At 33.9% G+C, this 22,338-nt stretch overlaps 1 protein-coding gene across 1 annotated transcript in view; it reads left to right on the top strand.

The window, feature by feature from the left end:
• LOC129220848 (calcitonin gene-related peptide type 1 receptor-like) overlaps positions 1 to 20,259 on the top strand; it is a 67,773-nt gene extending 47,514 nt beyond the window's left edge. Inside the window, exons 9-13 of the mRNA XM_054855279.1 lie at positions 273 to 339; positions 9,574 to 9,659; positions 13,679 to 13,817; positions 15,238 to 15,279; positions 16,641 to 20,259. Coding sequence (XP_054711254.1) covers positions 273 to 339; positions 9,574 to 9,659; positions 13,679 to 13,817; positions 15,238 to 15,279; positions 16,641 to 17,246 — 940 coding nt within the window. The 3' untranslated portion in view covers positions 17,247 to 20,259. The remainder of the gene's footprint in view (positions 1 to 272; positions 340 to 9,573; positions 9,660 to 13,678; positions 13,818 to 15,237; positions 15,280 to 16,640) is intronic.
• The last annotated feature ends 2,079 nt before the right edge of the window (positions 20,260 to 22,338 follow it).

The raw sequence follows: 22,338 nt of genomic DNA, 5'->3' as shown, positions 1-22,338 counted from the left end.
ATTATTCCGAAACTGATCTTTAAATATTGCAGTAAGCCCTTACACGAACTCACTTTTTTTTTTTAATTTTTGTGTGTCATATAATGTTAAGTGCTCAAATAGGGTCAAATAATTTTTCAAATGTATTTTCAGAATCGTAAATGAGCAATTTTATTGTGGCACTGAGTGATATTACTCCAAAAAGAGAAGTTTTAAAGTATTTATTATTTATATATTTACTTATTTTGTAACCAAAGTCAAATAATGTATATTTTATTGTTAAATAATTTTAGGTGTTGGGCTTTGCCTGTGGAAAAATTTGAATGGATTATGAATGTACCAAATTTGTTGAGTTTATTGGTAAGTGAAATTGCGTTTTTTTAAATAATTTGAATTAAAGAAATTGAAATGTTATTTTGAACAAACAATACTGCTATGTTGTGCGGTTTCTCAACGATAAAAATTTTAACTTGGATCATCAAAAGGCGCCTAATTTTGAAAATTTAAAATAAATGCCGCAATATTTTTGTAATAAAAACGCATTTCCGATTGCTTTTTGTTCCCCCCCCCCCCCCCCCCCCTCCCCACCACACACAGTCCTTAAGTCAGTGGTTTCCAATGTTTGAGGCCGCTTTCCTAAAGAGGCGTAGAACACCTGTAATGGAGCCATGCTGTAACCATGCAGCTGTTGTCAACATATCATTTTTAAAAGTACAGGGGAAAAATTATTAAATAAAAACAAAAAACCCGACTGTGTAAAAACAAAACAAAAAATTAACCAAACCAAACTAAAAAGAAAAACGTATAAGCCCAGTAGTTTAGAATGTTATTAAGTACAACTGAATAACTACACCATTGAAATAGTTTTATAATCGTACATAGATAAGATAAATCATTAATTCAAAAGCAGAAGAGAAGCATAAACAGTCGGTGCCCAATTTGAATCAAAGAACCCTGGAGAATTGTTTTTCGTTTTTAGGCATTTTAGTTGAAGAAGGTTTGTTTTACATCGGGAGGGGGGATGAGTGATTTTCGCTTATTCAGAAAACTGTTTTTACCTTTATCATTTTTTTTAAACAATATCCTTTCGATTGTTTTATTCTTTTTCATATGGGGGATGTTGCAGCAGGATTTCCAGTTTGTTCTAGATGGGTAGTTAGTTTTTTACACTTAATACCTGAGGACGCTTTTTATCCTTTGAGTATAGCTGAAGGAACAAACCATCAAGTACAAGAGAAAAAATAGTTAATGAAACAACTGCTCAGTGGGCATTAGATAAATTAAGTGGTAATAAATATACGCATTCTGACACCAAAGCAGCTTAAAACATTTTTTTACTTATTTTTTTTTTTAATAGAACGGTTCAAACACTTGATAGTTTATTGTTTTTTTTTTTTTTTTTTTTTTTAACTTTTCAATTTACAAAGTTTGAACAGAACAACGTCTGTCGGGTCCTCTAGTACTTAATAACATTCTAAACTACTGGGCTTATACATTTTTCTTTTTAGTCTTTTTTTTTTTGTTTTGTTTTTGTTTTTACGCAGTCAGGTTTTTTGTTTTTATTTAATAATCTTTTATTTTACACTTTTTACTTAAATTTTATTGACTTTTAGTTATTGTGATTATAAGACGGTACATTTCTCAATCTTGTCATTTCATTGAGAGAGTTGGTATCGTGAGGTTTATTAAGTAACTTGCGGTGGTCTAAACTACTAATAATTAGTCCCTCAAGGGATCTACTTGGCTTAAAGCTAAATGTGCTTGACTTTCAGCAAAAATGCGCGAACTAAAGTCAGTCACAGCACAGCTATATAAACAGCCTGTATAACTCCTGATGACGCGAGCAAGGAAACGTTGTTAGTCAAATCTTTCTCGCAAAACTAAAACAGCCTGTCAAGAAAGTAAACGTCGCGAAACTCAGTCCCCTGAATCGCAACAAAAACAAATGCAACATGTTAGAGAGGAAAATCGAATTAGTAGGCTTTCTTTCTTTTGGTACTTATTGCACGGGTTTATTTTGATGAGGACTACAATCTGAGTGTCTTGCCTCCTTTACGCATGATATATTTTTTATTACAGTACTGAATACATATAAACAACACATGAAAGAATTTGCATCAGAAAGAGGGGAAAGTACATCCGGAGCGAAGGTGGGAGTCGAACCCACCGCCTCAATGAGAAGCAATCGCTTAGATCACTCGGCCACTGAGGCCCCAATTAGTAGACTTAGTAAATAAAAAATTCAGGCAGTGAAAGCTACCTGCATTTGTCGCACGCAGGTAGCGTGCGACACGATCCGGAACTGAGAAAATGGCAATTGGTTGTTAATATGGCGAGTTTTGATTACTGCCATGTATTTAGTGACATTCCCAAGGCTAAGACAAATCAATTGACGTAAGAATTACCAAAACTGACCAAGGCGTTTAGTCCCTACAGCGCCACATAGGAACAAACATATATGCATAGACTTATGAACACATACCCTTTGCTTCGCGCACGCGCAGTCAGGTAGAAAGCAAATCGGTATCAGAAAATAATTAACAAAACATCACCGCAAAAGAATATATTTGAACAGCTACACTATCTTTACAATGATGCAACGGTTTGCGAAAATTGTGTTCTCAAAAGCAAGCAATATTATCAATATTTATAAATGCAAGTATAATCTATATATATAAAAATCTCGTGTCACGATGTTTGTTCGGGGTAAACTCCAAAACTACTCAACCGATTTTTCTCAAATTTCATATCTACGTGTCATTTGGTCCAACTTAAAAGATAGGATAGTTTTTATAATTTTTCATTGCAAATTTCATATTAATTATGCAATAATAGTGTGAATTGATTGTTTAGTTTTAAAAATTCTTAATAGATGTCGGTGTAAGTTAATTGATCGATATAACTCTAACATCGTATGACTTACTGCTAAAAACACCATGATAAAAAAAAACTCAGAGATGTTATTTAGAATTTCCATATAACGTTTCGGGATATTACAGGTTATTATTCACTTCCTGAGAAAAACAACTATATTTTTCAAAACGTTTCCTTGAATTGCTACAAATTGCAGATTTCACACCGTTGTGAAAAATATTTTTCTCCACCAGTATCAGGATTAACTAAACGTATTTAATAGATGTATCGGTTTCGGAGCGATTTCGGTTCGTCAAGACTGACTCAACACCCAATGAGTGCGAAAACAGATCTGGATCACGAAGCTTTGCAAGAGTTGCAAAGGAGTTACATTCGAGCTACTTGCTTGAGAGTCTGTCTTCGCACTGGCAATGCGTGCATTAATGCTTTGAGAGCTTTCTTAGAAAAGCTGGAAGGTTCCAGGCTATTATATTAAACCTGCGTTAGGCTTCTCTGAAGGTGCTAGAATCATAACTGCCTTTAACCAAGAAGACTACTGAATTCTTCAAAAATTACTCCAGGTTAATTTCAGGAAGGTTATTGAATTTAAGCGGAAAACAGTTATTTTCTTTTTTTTGTTGTTGCCCAAGAGATTTTTAATATCATTAATTCTTGCAAAGATACGTTCGCAACAGAAAATTGCAGTGACAATTGCATAGTCAGGCATTGCTGCTCCTTTTTTTAGATGGTAGACGAACAGCACACTCAGCTTTAAAGTTGCCAAGATAGATATTCATAACAAACAAAACGCAATGTGTAACATTAAAGGAAAAAAAACGTGGTATGGCTGTAGTGTTGCAAGAGAGTGAAATTATAATTTGGGATAAGTGTACTATGGCTCATGAGTAAAAGCATTCATTCGAAGCACATCCTTGGATTGTGCAAGATTTGAACGGCAACGATAAACTTTTAGGCGAAATCATCTGAATACTGTCTGGGGACTTCCGGCAGACATTACCAGTTATTCCGATGAAATCAACGCATGTTTAAAAGAATCGTTTTTATAGCGTAATGTCGAGATAATGCGATTGGCCATGAACATGCGAGTATAAACGCAAAATAATCAAATCGCACAAGTGTTTTCTAAGCAACTGCTGAGTATTGGAAACGGTGAAATTGAACTGTATCAAAATAAACCGTACAACAAATAGCAAGACAATTTCTACACTGCCGTTGAGACGAAAAGTGAACGTATTGAGAGTCTATTCCCAGATAAATTTAATTTTTTTAAAATCATAATTGCCACTGTAATCGCACTGGTTTTGTAGCAGTATTATTTTCGGTAAACATTCCCGAACTGACAGGAATATTTGTGGATCGTCAATTGTTGACTGTCAAATACATATCCTGATGCATGTCGCAAATTGTATTTATTGGTCGCACAAAGTCATTGGGAGTTGACACTTTCTAATGCAGGTTTGACATAAGGAGAAACAGTATTCGTCAACTGTTTAAAACAATTTTGACGACATACTATCCAACACAATCATTATTTTTTAAGGAGAAACTATATAACTTTCACGTTTGAAGACGTATTTCATAAAGTTTAACAAACGCACAAATGTCCAAATCCAGATTTTACACCAGAGATGAATATGAAGCTTTAGTTTTAACTGAAGGTTTTTGCGTTTTAATTTCAAATTTGCTACTTAGTTATTATGATATGCCGTCACTTGATAGTTGGGCCACCGACTTAGTTAACACTGATTTGCAACGTATAACAACAGAGCAGTGACGCTGTCTTAGCTACAATTATGGCGAATAATGAGCCATTACTGACGGCTGGGAAAAAAAAGCTCCCCATTGATGCTGAACAAGCCTATACAGTTGTCGAGGAAAACAAAGCAGTAAACATTCCAACTGAATTTTTAAATTCCCTGGATACACCAGGAATGCGACTACACGATTTCCGGTTGAAAATTGGCTGAACAATTTATGCTTTTTCGATAGCCAGGGATATTACTGAACTCTTCAAGTGGATTCCAGGACAATTTCAGGAAGGAGAATGAATTTCAGTAATGAATTGACTTAACTACCTTTGTCGTGGCCCGTCTAGACCTGACGTAACTCCGAATGGGAGCAAGTGAGTCTCTGCATTTCGTAACTTTCCAAGATTAACGAGCAAGTAGAATTTTTTGTGCATGCTTGAAAGTCTTTTTTAGCAGTGGCTGCGGTTGCGATAATGCTTTTGGTACTTTCTTGGTAAGTCGAAAAATGTGCCAAGATATTACTTTTAATCTTACTTCGGTTCTCTCTAAAGCTTTCAGAGAAATGATTGTTTCGCATCGGAAAGGTTTCGGAATTCTTCAGAAAGACTTCAGGATAATTTTAGGAAGGTTTCTGAGTTTAAGTGGGATACGTTCCTACTTTTTTGCAAGATATGTTACGGCAGATATTGGGCCTGTTCGCTATCCATTATTTTTCAGGACGTTTCTTAATTGTTTTTACAGTGTTGAATAAAATCAAAAATATTATGGAAGCCACGCAAACAAAGAACGCAACATTCATCAATCTCGGGCATAATTAAAAATTACAGCCAAGACATTTGGACCAAAACTCCATCCAAAACAAAACTGTGCATCCAAAACAAAGTGAATGTTGTTTTTGCATTTATTTTCGTTAAACATTCCCGAAAAGACGGGAATATTTGCGGGCCGTTACTAATCGAGGATTTAATACATATCACGATGCATTTCGTGAGCTGTAATTATTGGTAGCAGATAATCATTGGGAGTTGCATTTTCTAATGCAGTATTCGTCAACTGATTAAGATAATTTTGATGACATAATATCCAACACAATCATCATTTCTGTGGGGAAACTATATAAATTTTATGCTTGAAGATGTATTCCATAGAGTTAAACAAACACACCGATGTACAAATCTAGATTTTACACCAAATATATATAATGAAGCTTTAGTGTTGATTTAAGACTTATGCATTCCAATTTCAATTTTGTTGTTTAGTCATTATGGTATGATATTTCCTGATCGATTGGTCACCGACTTAGTTAACACTGATTTACAATAAGAAAAAACAGTGCAATGACGTTGTCTTAGCTACAATTATTGTAAATAAGGAACCATTACTTACAGCTGCAAAAAATCAAAATTATATTGTGCTGAACATTGATCCTGAACAAGGCTATATAGTTGTCGATGAAAACAAAGCCGTTAACATTCCAATTGAATTTTTAAATTCTCTGGATATACAAGGAATGCCACTTGACGATTTCCGGTTGAAAATTGGTTCACCAATTATTCTTTTTGACAGTTTAAACCCACCCAGATTATGCAACGGTACACGTTTTTTCATCAAAATTTAAAAGATTTTGACGGAAAGGTTTAAAGGAGAACTTTTGTGTTGCCACGCAATCCATTAATAGCGTCATAATTTTCAAACACATTTGGATGGCTTCAATTCCGATTTGTTTTGATTTTGAAAAGACCATAAATAGATCTTAAAACCAAACAATGTCTACTTTCGGTTTCACCGTAAAAAATTTCGAAACGCTACTGGTTAATTTCGTGGAACGTTTCGTGATTTCAGAGGTTTTCACCTATTTCCCCGCAAAATCAAGTAACTTCGCAAAAAAGTTTTCTGAATTGCTAAAAGATGCACGAATGCAGAATTTTCACTGCTGTGAAAAATATTTTTTGCTACCAGTTTAAAGATTGACTGACGGTGTTTATTAAGTGTATCGGCTTCAATTGGATCACGGCCCGCCCACGTTGCTAAAACTTCCAGTGGGAGCAAAAGAAAAAAAAAAATAGTCGCTGGATAGCTGCGGTTTTGCGACGCAGGAATTGCAGGCAAGGAAATGCTTGGTCTTTGCTTGCGATTTTCGCGTAGTTTCGGCGAGGATTGCTCGAAGGCTTCTCGAGCTTTCTTGAGAAATTATGAAGCCTCTAATCAAATACATAAAGCCTGTTTCATATAGCTAGAATGTTCACAACTGGCTTTATCAGGGGAGATTTCGCAATGTTTCAGAAAAATTACTGACTTTTATCGGAAAACGTTCCTGGTTTTGGTAAGATATGTTACTGGTTGAAATTGGGCACATTAGCTGCCTATTATTTTCCAGGAACGTTTCTGAATCGTTTTTACAGTGTTGGACTTGAAACACACATGTTTCTCTAATGGGCAACTATCTATCGCGTACTCAGAAGGGAGAAAGTTATCATACCTATTCGAGTTAGCAATAGACAAGTTAAGCAAGAATATCGTGCACAAATAAGTGCTTAGATAATATTCAGTTTTCAAATAATAGAAACAATAGATCGAAGTCAATGTTATCTACTTCATTTATAAAATTTAATGTTTATATGTTTTTAATTAAGTTAATGTATTTTGTAAAGAAGTTATTGATTACAAACTATAAAGAAATCTGAGATGAATAAAGTGTAGTGTATATTCTAAAAGTTTATGTTGGTTTACGCTTAATTTCTACGTTCCGATATTTAACAATCAGTTTCGATATTTACTACCACTTTGAAGTTATTCTGCTTTTTTTTTTGGCCGAAGTCGCACTTGCGAAATTTGCTTACTAACTGTAAGTATAGTGCTTTTAGCATTGAAAATTTAGTTAGAATTTACTAATATCAATAAGTAGGGGAGACCGGGGCAAGATGACTATGTTAGCAATTTTCATTGTTTATTAATTTATTTTTAAGGATGGTAAAATTAATTTTACATGAGCTGTTACGGTAGTCCTTTGTAGCATTAAATATATTACCATTTAGTTTTTAAGATAAAAATAATGAGGGATATTTTTAGTTTTTCATAACCTTAACAAATCGTCATCTTGCCCCAGTACTGGGGCAAGATGACTTTGACGTTGGGGCAAGATGACAACATTGAAAAAGGTTGGACATAGTTTATGATTTTAATATGTTATCTAGTTTAACAAATGATAACTGTGTTTTCACATCTTACAAAGTATCAAATTAAGCCTAATACATTGCAGCGTAATGTTGAAGTATTAAAATGTGCAGCAAACAATGGGCTCAAATAAAAATGCCATTTTCATAATAGGAACATTCCTCATGCCACCACTCTTGGCTTTTACAACACTGGATCCATTCATTTGTTGGATGGTCACAATATTCCTCTGGACAAGCAGGGCATATTATAACACCATCTTTGGAAGTTGAAGCAACTGGATTGCTTGACACAAATTGTATAGACTTGGACCTACAGGAACTTAGTGCGAGTTGTTTTTACTCCCTTTTTAGCTTCACGGGATTATTTCCCCTGTTTTTTTTTGTTTTTTCTTAAGTAATCTATTTTTCCTTCCGTTTTGCTCCTTGTTCTGACATCTCTCTGATGGGTGTGCTTGTAAGAATGTTTGAGCTCAGTTTTCTGCCTTTTTTTTTTCTCTTACTGTGTTGCTTTAGGCAATGCATTAAAATCAGAAACTCTAACAGGCTTCTTTGGTGCATCGGAATCAGCAATTGTTGCAAGTTCTGCTTCGTCTGGAGGGTTTATATGTTGGTTTTCTACTATGAAGTACTGAGTATTAGCACTATTATTCTCAGTTTCATCACCAACGAGCTCGTCATCTTGCCCCGCGTTTCGGCCCGTCATCGTGCCCCGGACTGCCTGTTTGAACGGATTCGTCTCTATTTCCATAAAGGATGGCGATTAATTGACATTTATTCATGGTAATAGGTAGTATTTAAACTAAGTTACTCATAAATACTAAAGAAACACGAGAAATCTTATCTGTATCTATAGCAGAGCTTATTTACATATGCACAAAAGTTATATCGTGACAACTATAAACAATCAAAGCTTCATAATTAACACAAATATGGCGATTTCAACGTCTCTATACTATTTCTGAGCGAACAGCGAATAGGAGAGCCAGTGGTATCCAGTTGATGCTGCTACCTTCTGGAAAACGGAAAAATTAAGGTATTCGTCATCTTGCCCGGCTCGTCATCTTGCCCCGGTCTCCCCTACTTAATTCAGTCTAACACGCCCATTATCAATCTCATATATTTTAAAATTTGCTAGACTATTTTAAGCTTTACTAAAAATATTAATTAGATTCTATCAAAATATAGAGCAAAAGAATATTTTAATCCATCTACTTCGCCACAGCAACGCGTGGCTGGGTCAGCTAGTCTTAGTATAAATAAAACACAAGTTCCAAATTTATATGTCCGGGGTAAACTCGGAAGTCACCGGACCGATTTCTTTGATATTTTTGCAGTTTATCTAGGATGATGGTAGGATGGTTTATACACCAATTCGAAAAAAATTCGATGAACAGTTATTTTTTATTCGAAATTTATTTATTTATTAATTATTATTATTTTAAACCTGAAAATTGGATCTTTCTGCTCAAGATAAGTAAGTATCGTATCGTTTCGATTTTGGTTTAATTCAAAAGAGCGGTAAAAATGCACTTTAAAAACATTTTCTGCCTGCGGTAAAAATGCGATTAATTAACGAGGAAAACGTTATACATATTATGAGTAAGGAAAAATCTTTTTTTTTTTTTCAATATTTGCATCGTAGCCATTATGCTCAAATGTGGACAAAACAATTCTTCAACTTGTAATGAATAAATATGCTTTGCTACAAAATTGTGTTGAAATTAACGAATTAATTTAAATTAATGAATTAATTTTGTTAATTCATTGCTGTTAAAATTAATCTATTCCTTTTTTAGATAAATCTTTATTTCCTTTGCCATATAATTGGAGTCCTTGTAACTAAAGTGCGAGCCACACATTGCAAGGAACCAAACCAATATCGGTAAGTATGAAGTGTCGTCAAAGTATCGTCTGCTCAAAAGGAAGTATTTTTGCATGTAATCATGGGGATAAAACGAAACGCTCGAATTACTCGGTCAATCATATCGACAAATAAAGTGAAACAACTCAGAAGAAGGGCCGTGGTAGCCCGATCGGTAGAGTGTCGGATTCGGGGCCGGAGGGTCCTGAGTTCGAACCTCGATGGTCGAAGACCCACCGTCGTCATTAAAGGGGACTGGGCGACGTTAAATATGCTCGTAGTCTCAATGTCCTCCAAGTGAAACGATACCTCTGGGGGTGCTAGCACCAGGTAGCTATTAGCTCCTGGACTAGTTCTAAATTCTCATTAACTGTTCGATCCGGTGATGGTGCTGCCATCTATCGGTATAAAAAATAATGGAGGCAAGGCACTTAGTATGCAGTCCTCGACATAAATACAGTTGTAGTAAGTTGTGACTCGGAATCGGAACTCAGAAGAAACAGCATTGGAGAAAATCAAGGTTTTACGCAATAATAGTTTTAAATTGGTTAAGTCTCAAATATAACAATACGAGCAAAAAAGTATGATGTGATGTTTGCTGTTTAGTTTTTTATAGTTCGAAAATGTTTCTAAAAAATTATGAAATTTTAAAGATGTGGCATTATCTATACTAATAATATAAAGCTGAAGAGTTTGTTTGTTTGTTTGAACGCGCTAATCTTAGGAACTACTGGTTCGAATTGAGAAATGCTTTTTGTGATGAATAGTGCATTTGTTGAGGAAGGCTATAGGCTATTTTTTTTTTAATTACACATATTGACCGAAATAATTGCAAATTAAATGTTTAATTAATTGTTTAGTTCTATGAATTCCTAGTAGATGGCGGGGAAAGTTAACTCATCTGGAGGACGCTGGCCGACAGTCTCGGTCGCTGCGAGTAACAATGCCGCGCGGCTAGCAAACTGATTTTTAAATGCTTTTATTTTTTTTATTTTTCAATATTCCGGGTACATAATTTGATTATGTAGGATTTTTCTATTGGGTTTTGTTTTACTTATTTCTTCAACGTTTGTTTTTGTTCTTATAGTTGAAGATAGTTACTTATCTAAGTAAATAATTTGATTTGTCGTATTATTCAATTGGCTTTGCTCTTCATAACATTTTTATTATAGTACTAGAAAGTGGCCCGTCAAGGTATGAGGGTAGAAAATTGCTTCTGGGGCATTCCAAGGCATTTTTGACATTTATATAGAGTCCGTAACGTGACCTTTTTTGCCATAACTTTTTAATTTACTGTTGGATTAGCATATTATTTTATTTTGATCTTTTCCTACCAACACACCAGCTCAAATTAAAATAATTTGCAAATTAAACGGTAAATTAAAAAGTTATGGCAAAAAAGGTCACGTTACGGACTCTACATAAATGTCAAAAATACCGTGGAATGCCTCTTCTACTGCTCTACATTTTAACGAAGCAATTGTCTTTTTGGTGATGTTTTGATGGTTGAACTTTTAACATTAACTCCAGTAGATTAACCCTAAACTCCAGTAGATAGCATTAATGACCACTTCTTCGTTTCTTCACTATCCTAAAATGACAGTCTTATCAATAAAACAGTAATGTGACCGGATCCAGATCAGCCTTGTCAGAATAAAGCATTTTCCTACATGTCAAACATTACCAAAAAATATTATCAAATATTACCATGCCGTGGCACGAGATTCATTGTTGATGACGTCAGGAGCGTTACTCGATCATTCGCTATTATATATATATTTTTTTAGTATGAAGATTGTTTATTTAGCGAAACATTTTAAATATTTGAAATTGAAAAAAAAAAAAAAAAAAAAAAAAAACGCTCCACCCTTTATTAAAGAGCAGGGTTACGGTAGCGTGGTTGCTTGGCGCATTAAGCGACGAATTATACAGTGGAAGGACTATTTTGATTTTCAAAGCTACCGTCAAACTTTTAATGTGTTTTGGCTTATAGTTTTAAAGTCCAAAGAGACTTTAATGGGTTTTTTGAAAAGATGTATACACATTTTAGTTGAAGAAAAATGATCATTTCACATCAGAAGGGGAGGGGGGATTTTTTTTTATTTAACGGACTTCCTTTAAATTCTTAGCACGGGCATCGTAGGTGCGAGTACTGCTGGTTGAGTATATCGTTTTTATGCCACCACGCACGTAAACTTTGTGTTAATTATGTCAAACCTCTATTCAAATTTTCAAGGCCCTGTATAGTTTTTAAATTTTTGAGTTTTTTAATCTTGTAAAATTATAAAGCTAAATAGCGATTCAACAGCAAACCAGTACCGGTGACAATAATTTACCATTTCTCCATACTAACAAGAAAAATGTTTGTCAAAATTCAGTATGGTTGAGAGTTGAGACAAATATTTCAGAAAAACTACAATTTATTGTTGAATTAAATTATTCATAGGACAAATATATTTGAAATTACACTTAAAGTTAACTTTCACAAAAGGAAAAGTGAGTGAAATTGGAAAAAATAAAAACACGGCGCACATAAGCGCATGAAAATGCGATTGATCACACCATCTAGAGATTATCATTTTGTAATCTTTCCGCTAATTTTATTCATTGGTATTCTGTCAATTCCTTAAATCAAATGCTTATTATTTTTTTCAGCCAATACCGAAAATACCGGTATTTTACCCCCAGCAAATGCCAGTATTACGAAATAGCAAAATAGCTGGAAATACAGGTATTCGGTATACTGGTATTGAAATCACGACTTGCCGGAGTGCGATATGTACTGCGACGGAAATAAGGTATTAATTGGCATGAATTAGTCTTCTTTAAAATGGTTTAAGTAAAAATTTTATAAATAACGACCGTACACAAAGCATGCAAAGTTTGAATTTTTTTTATCAGAAACGGAAGATAAAAGAAGCCCGAGACAAATTGAGGTCATCTCAAATTGCGCCTTTGAAGCTCCAATATCGAAAAATGATAGGGGGAGTTCCTGAACTTCATCCTTTCCCTTGACGCTTCCAAAGTGGTTAACAGTCGCGTTTTTAAGACTTCAATTTCAGGAATCATTTTTCTGGAGAAGATTCTCCGAACCTTCTTCCCCCTAATATCACCGAAGATCATCGGAAGTTGCTTTTATGAAGCTAAGTTTTCGGTGTAGAACCGTGAATTTACGCGCAAATATTAAACAGCCTATCAAACGAAAACAAAAAAAGTATTTATTTTCAAATGTTTATTTATAACTCCAATTTTTGTAATAACTATTTTCCCTTCTTACTTCATTATTTTACAGTACAACCGTTAAAACGAGATGGCATCTTGATATCGAAGCCTTTCATTTACAAAGAAAAATAGTACCATTGATGGGGATCTATATGATTTCCAAATAGCTCCTTAGTCTTCAAACGAATCAAAAGTTTTTAAGTTAGATAATAGATCCAGAATACTAGAAAAATGATTTTCTTTCTTTTTTTTTTCATTTTTTATACTCGAAACACTTTAAACTTTCACATAATAACTTTATCTTTTTTTTTTTTTTAAATGTACATGCTTTATTTAACTTTTTTTGATTTTATTTTCAAAAGTCACCCCTCTCCATAGAATACTTTAGTCATTCGTTCCTCCTCAGTTATCGTCTGGATCCGACCCAAACACCTCTCTGAAAAAATCCTGCGTACACCGCTACTCGTTACACAAACTATTGACAAAAATAATCACACTTCTATTTCCTTATACTGAGTAGATGCATTCTTGTACTTGGAAACACGAGTTTGAATGTTTTGCAAAACTGTATGCCTTTTAATGGTTCGAGTTATTAAACTACACAGTTCCATAGTTGAGTTATAAAATTGAAGGAAACAATATTTTCTAAATGTTGTTGACTACTTAAAAGAAAGTTAGACAGTGTTAGTGTAGTTGGGTTTACCAAGTGCTTCTCCATTCAATGAACCTGGACACATTTTTTTTACTAATATATTTTGAACGTTTTGTGGAATGCTAACTCATATTACATCTGTAACAAACAGATGTACATCTTACAGCAAAGCAGTGAGAGCCACCTTAGTGCTTGTTCCTTTGTTTGGTCTACACTTCTGTTTAGTAATCTACAGGCCCCAGACAGGAAAGTGCGGCCTGCTGCAAGCCTACGTATACTTCAACTACGCCATGGATGGATTACAGGTGAGAACACGAAAATGCAATGTATTAGGGGGTCCCAGAAAGTAATATCCTTTTCGAAACCTAAATTTTTAACTGGTTTTATTTTTTAATCAGCGATGTAATTACCATTGCATCTCGTTATCAAAAAGCCTATTGACGTCTACAGTTGGGGCAAACTTAACCTGGCAGCATTGTGAAGGCTCAAAGATCCTAATCACAGCAATATGACGCTGCCAGGTTAGGTTTGCCCCAACTGAAGTGAGCCAATTTTCAATCCTGGGTCAACAAAAATCTATTGGTTTTGGAGCAAACTACAGAAAATGGTATTTTGGATAAGAGTCTATTTTTCAAGTTTTTTGTCACATGTAGGGATCAGAATAAAGGAAAAGGTAAATCAGAGGGTGCAATGCCGGGAGAGTAGATACTAGTGATTGTCAACAGAAAATGTGTGATTCGGAAATAGGATTGTGTAAAAAAACACTGCTCAAGATTAACTCTGGCAAAAAATAATGTATTGTGGTGGGTCGCCTCACCTATCATACTAACCGAATATTGTTACATCCGATTTCCTTTTATTCTAGTAGCTATGTAACAAAACCTTTAAAAGTTGGCTGATATCCAAAATACTATTTTGCTCCAAAACCAATGGATTTCTATCTATCCAAAATTAAACATTTGCACATTAGGGGGCAAAAGGTAGCTGATAACGAGAATAATTACATTATTCATGTCATCTCACTGAGAAACAAAATATCTTTTTACTTTTATTTATTTACTAGATGCGTCGCCCGGCTTTGCACGGTCTATCTCGAGAATAAAAGTTATGTCAAGTGACGCATGTTCAACAATCAGGCTTGAACAAAAAATGCCTGTAAAATTTCGTGACAGATTGTAGAAAAATAACCAAAAAGAGAACCTTTTAAATCTCTCCTTTACAGGAAAAGCCTCAAAACAAAAGCCAGAATTTTATTTGTTCATTTTCGAGAAACAAATGGCAGCAGATTTTTCTTCTCCAATGATTTTCTTCATAGTACAAATTTTAATAAAAGCATTGTTCAACAATGACAGTGATCAACAATGAATTTCTAATTGAAGGCTTACCTACCTACATTTTAGCATGAAATTAGTTAAAAACAGTTATAATTCATTCTAATTACCTTGAAACATTAGAACAAATTTTATCAGATGCAGAAAAATCAGAGGTTTCCACGGACATTTTATAAGTTTTGCAAGCATTTTTTCGCCCTCATGTTAGAAAAACGTCATTTTCGGGTACTAAAATTAACATTCTAACGATTTAGTTCTTTTTTGGAATGTCAAGTACCTTCCTGTCAAATTTCGCGTAAACTGTGGATTTGCATAGGGAACATACATACTCACTTATGCATATATTCTGTTTTATTTATATAGATTTTTCAATAAATGAATTTCTTTGTTTCAGGGCTTGATGGTTGCTGTGATATTTTGTTATCTTAACAATGAAGTAAGTGGCTGTATCAGCACTGTGCATTATATGTTGAAAATATAAATTGGTTGTTGTAATGTATTGTTTCGAAAAAAAGATGCATACGAGAGAGAACGCCCAAAAAACGATTTTTGTCGACAAGAGAGTGCTTATTTCTCTTGCTACAAGTTAAGTGTGTTTTCTAGACTTTTCTCGAGCTGTTATCTTTCAGAAACCATCACAACAGAAAATGCCATCTGACATCCTTCCCATTGCTGTTGGCAGTGAAACTTCAAAAGTAGTTTATTTTTGGAGTGGTTATAGGTAAGGGTGTAAATACGTCAGAGCTTTTCCGACGCCTGAAGTTTAGGACAGCCCTATGTTTTAAAAAATAGGATGTACTTTACAAAAATGACTTTAAATTAAAATGTAAAATAATTTAATTAAAAAATAACTCGCTAAATGCTAAATATTAAGCTTCAATCTCTTCGAAATTAAATTGTTTTCCAAAAAGTCTTACATTAGTTAACCTAAGACAACTTACATTAGTTAATTTTGGGTGAGAATTTTTCACATAGGGACTACAGTAACTACTACAATTTCCCAGACATGGATCCTGTTTATTTGTTTTTAGTTTAAATTGAAGCTAATAGTTGAGTAATTGGTAGTACACTAATTAGTCTTCACAAGTGCACAGGTGACTGTGAGGCTTCTCTATCATTTAATTCAAAATACAGTTACAAATATTCTCCATAAGACTATTTTGGTCCACAAACATCAAACAGCTAATAAAGTTTTAAACAGGCCCTGTTCTATAAATTTTGGGCCCCTCTGCAACACAATCTGTAGGGCCCCTCCCCAGAGGCAGCCAGTGTATATTTGCAACATTAATAAATCTTAGAGCCATATTTTTAAAAATTTTTCTTTCAATTTCTTTGGCTGTTTGGCCCTTTAAGGACATGCCCCCCCCCCCCGGTACGCAGATCCGGGCCTGGTTTTGAAATAAAATCAATCATAATGTATACTGTGTGCACAACAAAGATTGACCAGAAGTAAATGATCAGGTTGCCAGTAGTTCTTGTCCTACGCACACGTTACTGACTTCCCCAAATGGCGCATTTTGTAGTTCACATCTAGTCTATCTTTCCATAAACGCAGTCTAGTTACAACTAGAAGACTCCCCAGCCTCATTGACAAAATGTTTTTAATCTTACTAACTATCAAGACAGTTATGATGAAATTCACCCACCAAGACTTTCCTTTTGTTTTAGAGGTAAATAGATTTGGTGCACAAATTGCATTTAGTGTGCATTCTTTAAATGAATGTTTGATGCAGATTCATTTATTTAAGACTCAAGCGAAAACATTCTTTACATAGATACATATTTTTAATCTTACAGGTAATATACCTAGTGCGCAGAACGTACCAACGGTATAAAGTTCACCATCAGTTTCTTGGAGCGTCTTTGAACAGCACCATTTTGAGACGACTGTCGGCCACACAGGATTCAACCATCAACGAGAGTCAGCATTACCATTCATCTCACAAGACTCGAAAAGCAAACCACAGATCACGAGTGATTGCCAGACACATGAAAAGACATTCCCACGATGGTATACTTTCTCCAAACAGCAGAGAATCAAACCCAGGCGCTCTCAAAACTAAAAAGACTGGCTCCCATGAAGGAATTCTTTCCACTGACCGGGACTTCAATGCCAAAGAATTGTCCAATGGATATTTTCCAGAGAGTGGTTATTCCAGCAAGGATGTGGGTTTGATGCGTGAAAGAAGTTCTACGATTGGATGTATCGTCCGAAAGCCAAAAAGTAAGACTTCTCAAGCTAATACAGGCACCGAAGAGGGATCAATGGTTAAAAAAGAGAAACAAACCAGCAACGAGGCCATTGTTGAACACAAATCCGAAGATAATGTTATAGAAGACAAACACAATTCCAATGGTGAGGTTATTCCAGTCAAGAGCTGTAGTGTGGAGGTTCTCCTATGAAAGTTTGTTAATGAGGAAATTTAACTAGGAAGTACCCAAAAAGCGTCCTTACGGACCCTAAAATGAGGTCAAAAGATCTTCAAGGTTTCAATATAAAATACCAAATAATCCCTTTGCATGTTAAAATTTTTGTGATACTTTGGTGAAACCACCTGCCATGGCAGCAATAATCATATTCCCTTGTTATAGCCATAAATTTAACTGCTGTACCCCTACAAATAAGGCATGACTTGACTATACATATATACTTGAGAATCGTACTTCATTTGGCTTTGTCTGCATTTTTGAAGAGCTTAAAAAGTCTAGGAAGCTCAAGCAAAAGAAGCTCTTATATGCTCAAAAGAGAAAGAGTATAGTTTAGAGCAGATTATGCACTTTCTCTAGTAGATAAAAAGAGCTTTCATTCAGAAAATCTGGAGAATCTAAGTCAACCCTTTACAATTCTATGCCTAATTTTGAGGCATTTAAGAGTAAAATTTTAAAGATGGATTTATTCTTCAAATGAATGGAATGCCTTTTGAAAGGAGGAGGCAGATTCAAAATTTGTTTGGTTGCTGGTAGTTTACATCTCCATGCAAGTGAAATCTCAATGTGACCATGTATGAGGAGACTAATGATGTGAAAGGAATAACAATGGAGTAAGTGGATGCTTTTCAATGTACAGGTTTTAAATGAAACCTATTCGTCCAAAGATATAATAGCAGGATGAGTAGATGCTAAGGCAATGAAAATATTTTGTTTTAAGATGTACAGTATTGCATAAACCTGAGCATGACCAAATGAGCTCTCTACCTTCACTTCAAAACATCATTGGGGCGCTTGATTCTTAAAACTGATTTTTATGGCGTCAAAAAAAAAAAAAAAAAAAACTACACAGTTAGGGATGTACATAGTTTAAGGAAGAAAATTCATATTTTCAGATTTAAACAAAATGCAGAAGTCTATCATTTTTGAGCTAGTTGCTGCTTTCAAGTTTTGAATAAAAAGTTGGTTATTAATACTGGCAGCATGTCTGTTAATAAACACATTTTAAAACAGAAACTTGAGACAACTTCTGCTTAGCAAACTTTTTTCTAACTGCTTTTACATACCTGGGTGTTGTTCACTGAAAAGGTCACCAAATTCGAAAAACGTTTCTAAAAAAATGAACCAAACTGTCTTTGAACTAATCAGAAAGACCAACGGAGACAATACTACTTTCAGTTTCAAAGCTTTAACACTGAATGAGGAGTCAAATGAAATGTTCTTCCATGTGCCATTGTTAAAAGGACAAAGAAGAAGAAGAGTTTTTTTTACCGACACTAAAAGCAATGAAAGAAGAAAATGCTAATAGTTCAAAAAACATATTTAATTACTTTTTTTTTAGTTTAATACAATTTTGAAATAAATCTTACATAATCATCCAATCTTTAAAAAAAAAATGAAAAACTCAGTCTGATATACTACATTAAAATAATTATAGAATTTCAAGGCATTTTAAATATACTAAAAGTATATACAGGGTGTCGTGAAAAAGACTGACTGTTTTCAAAAATTTATAACAGGAAAACAGTAAATGATAAAAAAATAATTCTTGCAAAAAATTCATGTGGTGGGCCATAAATTTTTGGCCCTAGTTTCAACTTTTAGTTGAAAATTCTTCCAATAGATGGCGCTGCAGATAGTGGGCCCGTAAATAAAAAAAGATAGAAAGTTACATCATAATTTTTCGAAAGTAATGGAAAAAAAAGAACAAAACAAGTTTCAAACAATCATCAGCTGTAATCCCACGTCGCAATCTGAGGAAAAATCGGTGAATTTCAATTCTTTTTTGACTTACTGGCTTACTATGTGCAGCACCATATATTGAAAAATTTTTGAACTAAAATTTGGAACTGTAGGGGGAAACATTTAGCGCCCACCACATGAATTTTCTGCAAGAATTTATTTTTTATCATTAACCGTTCTCCTGTCATAAATTTTTGAAAACAGTCAGCCTTTTTTAGGACACCCTGTATTATTTGTTGCAATAATATATATACACATTCACAAATTTGTACAAAGTGCAAAAAAAAAGGAGTTGTAAAATCTGTACCTCAGAGCCAGACTGACGTAAGTCTAAAAATTGCGATTTTCCGTATATTAGTGCATTTATTAAAAGCCTATTCCACATTAAGCCATCTGAACGTAATTTTCTTAAAAAATCCTTTTCAATTTTTTTATCAGGAATAAAAGAGCAGATGTAAGCCTTTTTGCAAGCACCAGAAAAAAAGTTTTCCCCTCTCCTGAAAAATTATCATAATGTGACTAACGTCCTTCTGGCTCTGAGGTACAGAAATAGTTTCATCACCTTTTCGTAAACTAAATGCAATACTAATAAAACAAGTGCACTCTAATAAATATATACATTGCTATTTGTACTTTGTTTTAATTTTAACAGATTCAAAATGTTCAAATAAATGAGAGCTGAACACTTAAAAATACGGGATAACCTCGATTTAACGACTGTCAGGGGACTGGAAAAAATTATCGTTAAATCAAGGATATCAATAGATCTTGGAGCATATATATTCAATGTAGTTTAATCTGGACCAGTGAAATGTATCATTAAATTGAGGAAATCGTTAAATCAGGTATCGTTAATCGAAGTTATACTGCAATATTTATGTGTGGATCATTCTCATGAAAATGGTCATTTTGAGCTCTAGAAATTCAGAAAAATTAAAGTGAATAAAAACCTTTGAAACCAAGGGCGCCCATACGGGGGCTTAAGCCCTCCCCCCTTAGAGATTAGAACTTTTTTGCTTTTAATACTTTTTTCTTTGCAAAAATGTAAAAACATTTCTCCAACAGCCATTAATTAATAAGTTATTACAGATATCAAATTTTAATAACTCTAATATGTACTGAAATTGGTTTCCATGGGGAGAAGATCCTGCTAAACTATCGGGAAAAGATCTGAGCCCCCCCCCCCCCTTAAAATTTTGCATATGGGCAACCATGTTCAAAACATTTTATATCGATAAATGCTGTATAAAATTAATGTACATGCTTTGTCAAGTAGTCACAATCTTACTAATATTATATATGCGAAAGTTTGTCTGTATGGATGTATGGATGTATGGATGGATGTATGGATGTTTGTTACTCTTTCACGCAAAAACTACTGAACGGATTTTGATGAAACTTTACAATAATATAGCTTATGCATCAGAATAACACATAGGGTAGTTTTCGTCCCGTTATGGGGGGCAAAACCCCCTTAGGGGGCAATAAAACACAATTTTTGTATAACTTCTCTAATATTGGGATGAAAAAATACTTGCACATATTTACATTATATATCCATCGAAAGCTCTGATTTTTCTGCTGAAGATGGCACCTGTTCGAAATTTCTAAGTAGAATAAAAAACGAGTTATGAGCTTTTTAGATCCATGTTCGAAGGCTTTCCTCAACTCAATACAGTATTTAGTGTATCATCTCAACTCCCTGTCGATAGCGACAATTGTTGTATTGCTGACTTTCTTTGCTTTTCGTGATTGTTCAAGGCTTTTCTCAAGTCAAATCTTGAAGTAAGATTTTTGCACAAGATTGGCAAATAATACATGATTTGGCTGATGATTTTCCATTTAAACGGAACTTTAATGTAATTAATGGTTTTTATTATTATTTATGCTGATTGAACACTTACTCATTATCCAAACAACCAGCAGATCGCCAAAATATTTGCAGAAAGATTTCCGTAGCTGATGCATTTGGCAGTTTTTTCAACGTTGCTGTTTTTGAAGCCGAAGACTACGTCATAATGTTTCTCAGCTTTCACCATGTAAACAAAATATCGCCAATCAAAAAATTTTCAAAAGACTTTTTTTACTGTATTAAATAATCCAGCAACTAAATTAGGCAAATCCATAAACAGCACAAAAACTTCCATTAATTTTCCTTTTTGTACAATTTCAAACAATCACCAAATTTTATTACTTATTTCGGTAACATTTCGGATGAAACTGTTTAGCGCCATTTTATGGTGACCAAAAATATCTCAGCATCTGGCGACGATATCTCTGTAACGAAAATTAATATATCGTTTTACAAAGTAAGGAAAGAATGGGGGAGCATCATCGAAGGTATCCCGAAACGACTTTCGCAAATTCGGTAAAATCGCACCAAGAGCCACAATGATTGAAATTTCCCGAAATAACTAAAGCAAGTATAAGGGGATTACGAGCGCAGCTACTTTTTTTTAATCACTTCGTACTTCATTAGCCATACAGAGAAGGTTTTAGACTCCATGTTAAAAAAAAGTATCAACAGATTAATCTTTTTAAACATGAGAAGATTAATTTCATGTTTTTTAAATTTGTGTATATGCTTAAATATAGTGCTTTCGTTTCTAAATCAATACTACTTTGTTCTTTATACTTATTGCTATTTTAGTTTTATGGGTAAGGATGAAACTCGATTTTTAATCACGTCAAAAAGATGTGTTTTAAATTCTTTCACTTAAAACAGAAAACAAAAGCAAGTAACGATTTTTTCTAATAATTATTACTGACCCAGGCAACGCCGGGTATTTTTGCTAGTATTTAAATAAATTAAGTTTCAAAAATGAAAAAGAAGGCGTACATGCAATAATTTTTACTAAAACAATTATGAAAATCAGAAAAAAATAAGTAAATAAAAGTTTTCAAAGAGAAAAATATAAAACTGTATTTTAAATTTAAAAAAAAACTTTTGTGGACCGGATAACTCTTTAAGACATTCCCTCATTCTATGCATAAGTGAAGGAATGACAAATTTACAAAAATTTCATTCTAGCTGATACACCAAATTGATTTCTGAAGTTAATCATATAAATATTCTTAGACAAGGAAATAGCTGCAGGGTTGGCCGAATTGGACCCAATGGGTTTTTTTGAAAAAACCCATTTTAAAAAACCCATTATTTAGCCCACTTTTGGGTTTTTTTGAAATTTTCTGAGATTTTTTTTAAAAAGATAATTAATTTAAATACTTTCACAATTTAAACTTCTTTCTTATTTATTCTTCACCGCAGACAATGAAGATAAAAAATGAATTTTGAACTTTAATAGTATTTCTTAACTCTTAACGG

The sequence above is a fragment of the Uloborus diversus genome, chromosome 4, assembly GCF_026930045.1.
Source record: "Uloborus diversus isolate 005 chromosome 4, Udiv.v.3.1, whole genome shotgun sequence".
Lineage (NCBI taxonomy): Eukaryota > Metazoa > Arthropoda > Arachnida > Araneae > Uloboridae > Uloborus > Uloborus diversus.
The sequence above is the reverse complement of the archived record's forward strand: the minus strand, read 5'-3'. Positions and strand labels throughout refer to the sequence as shown.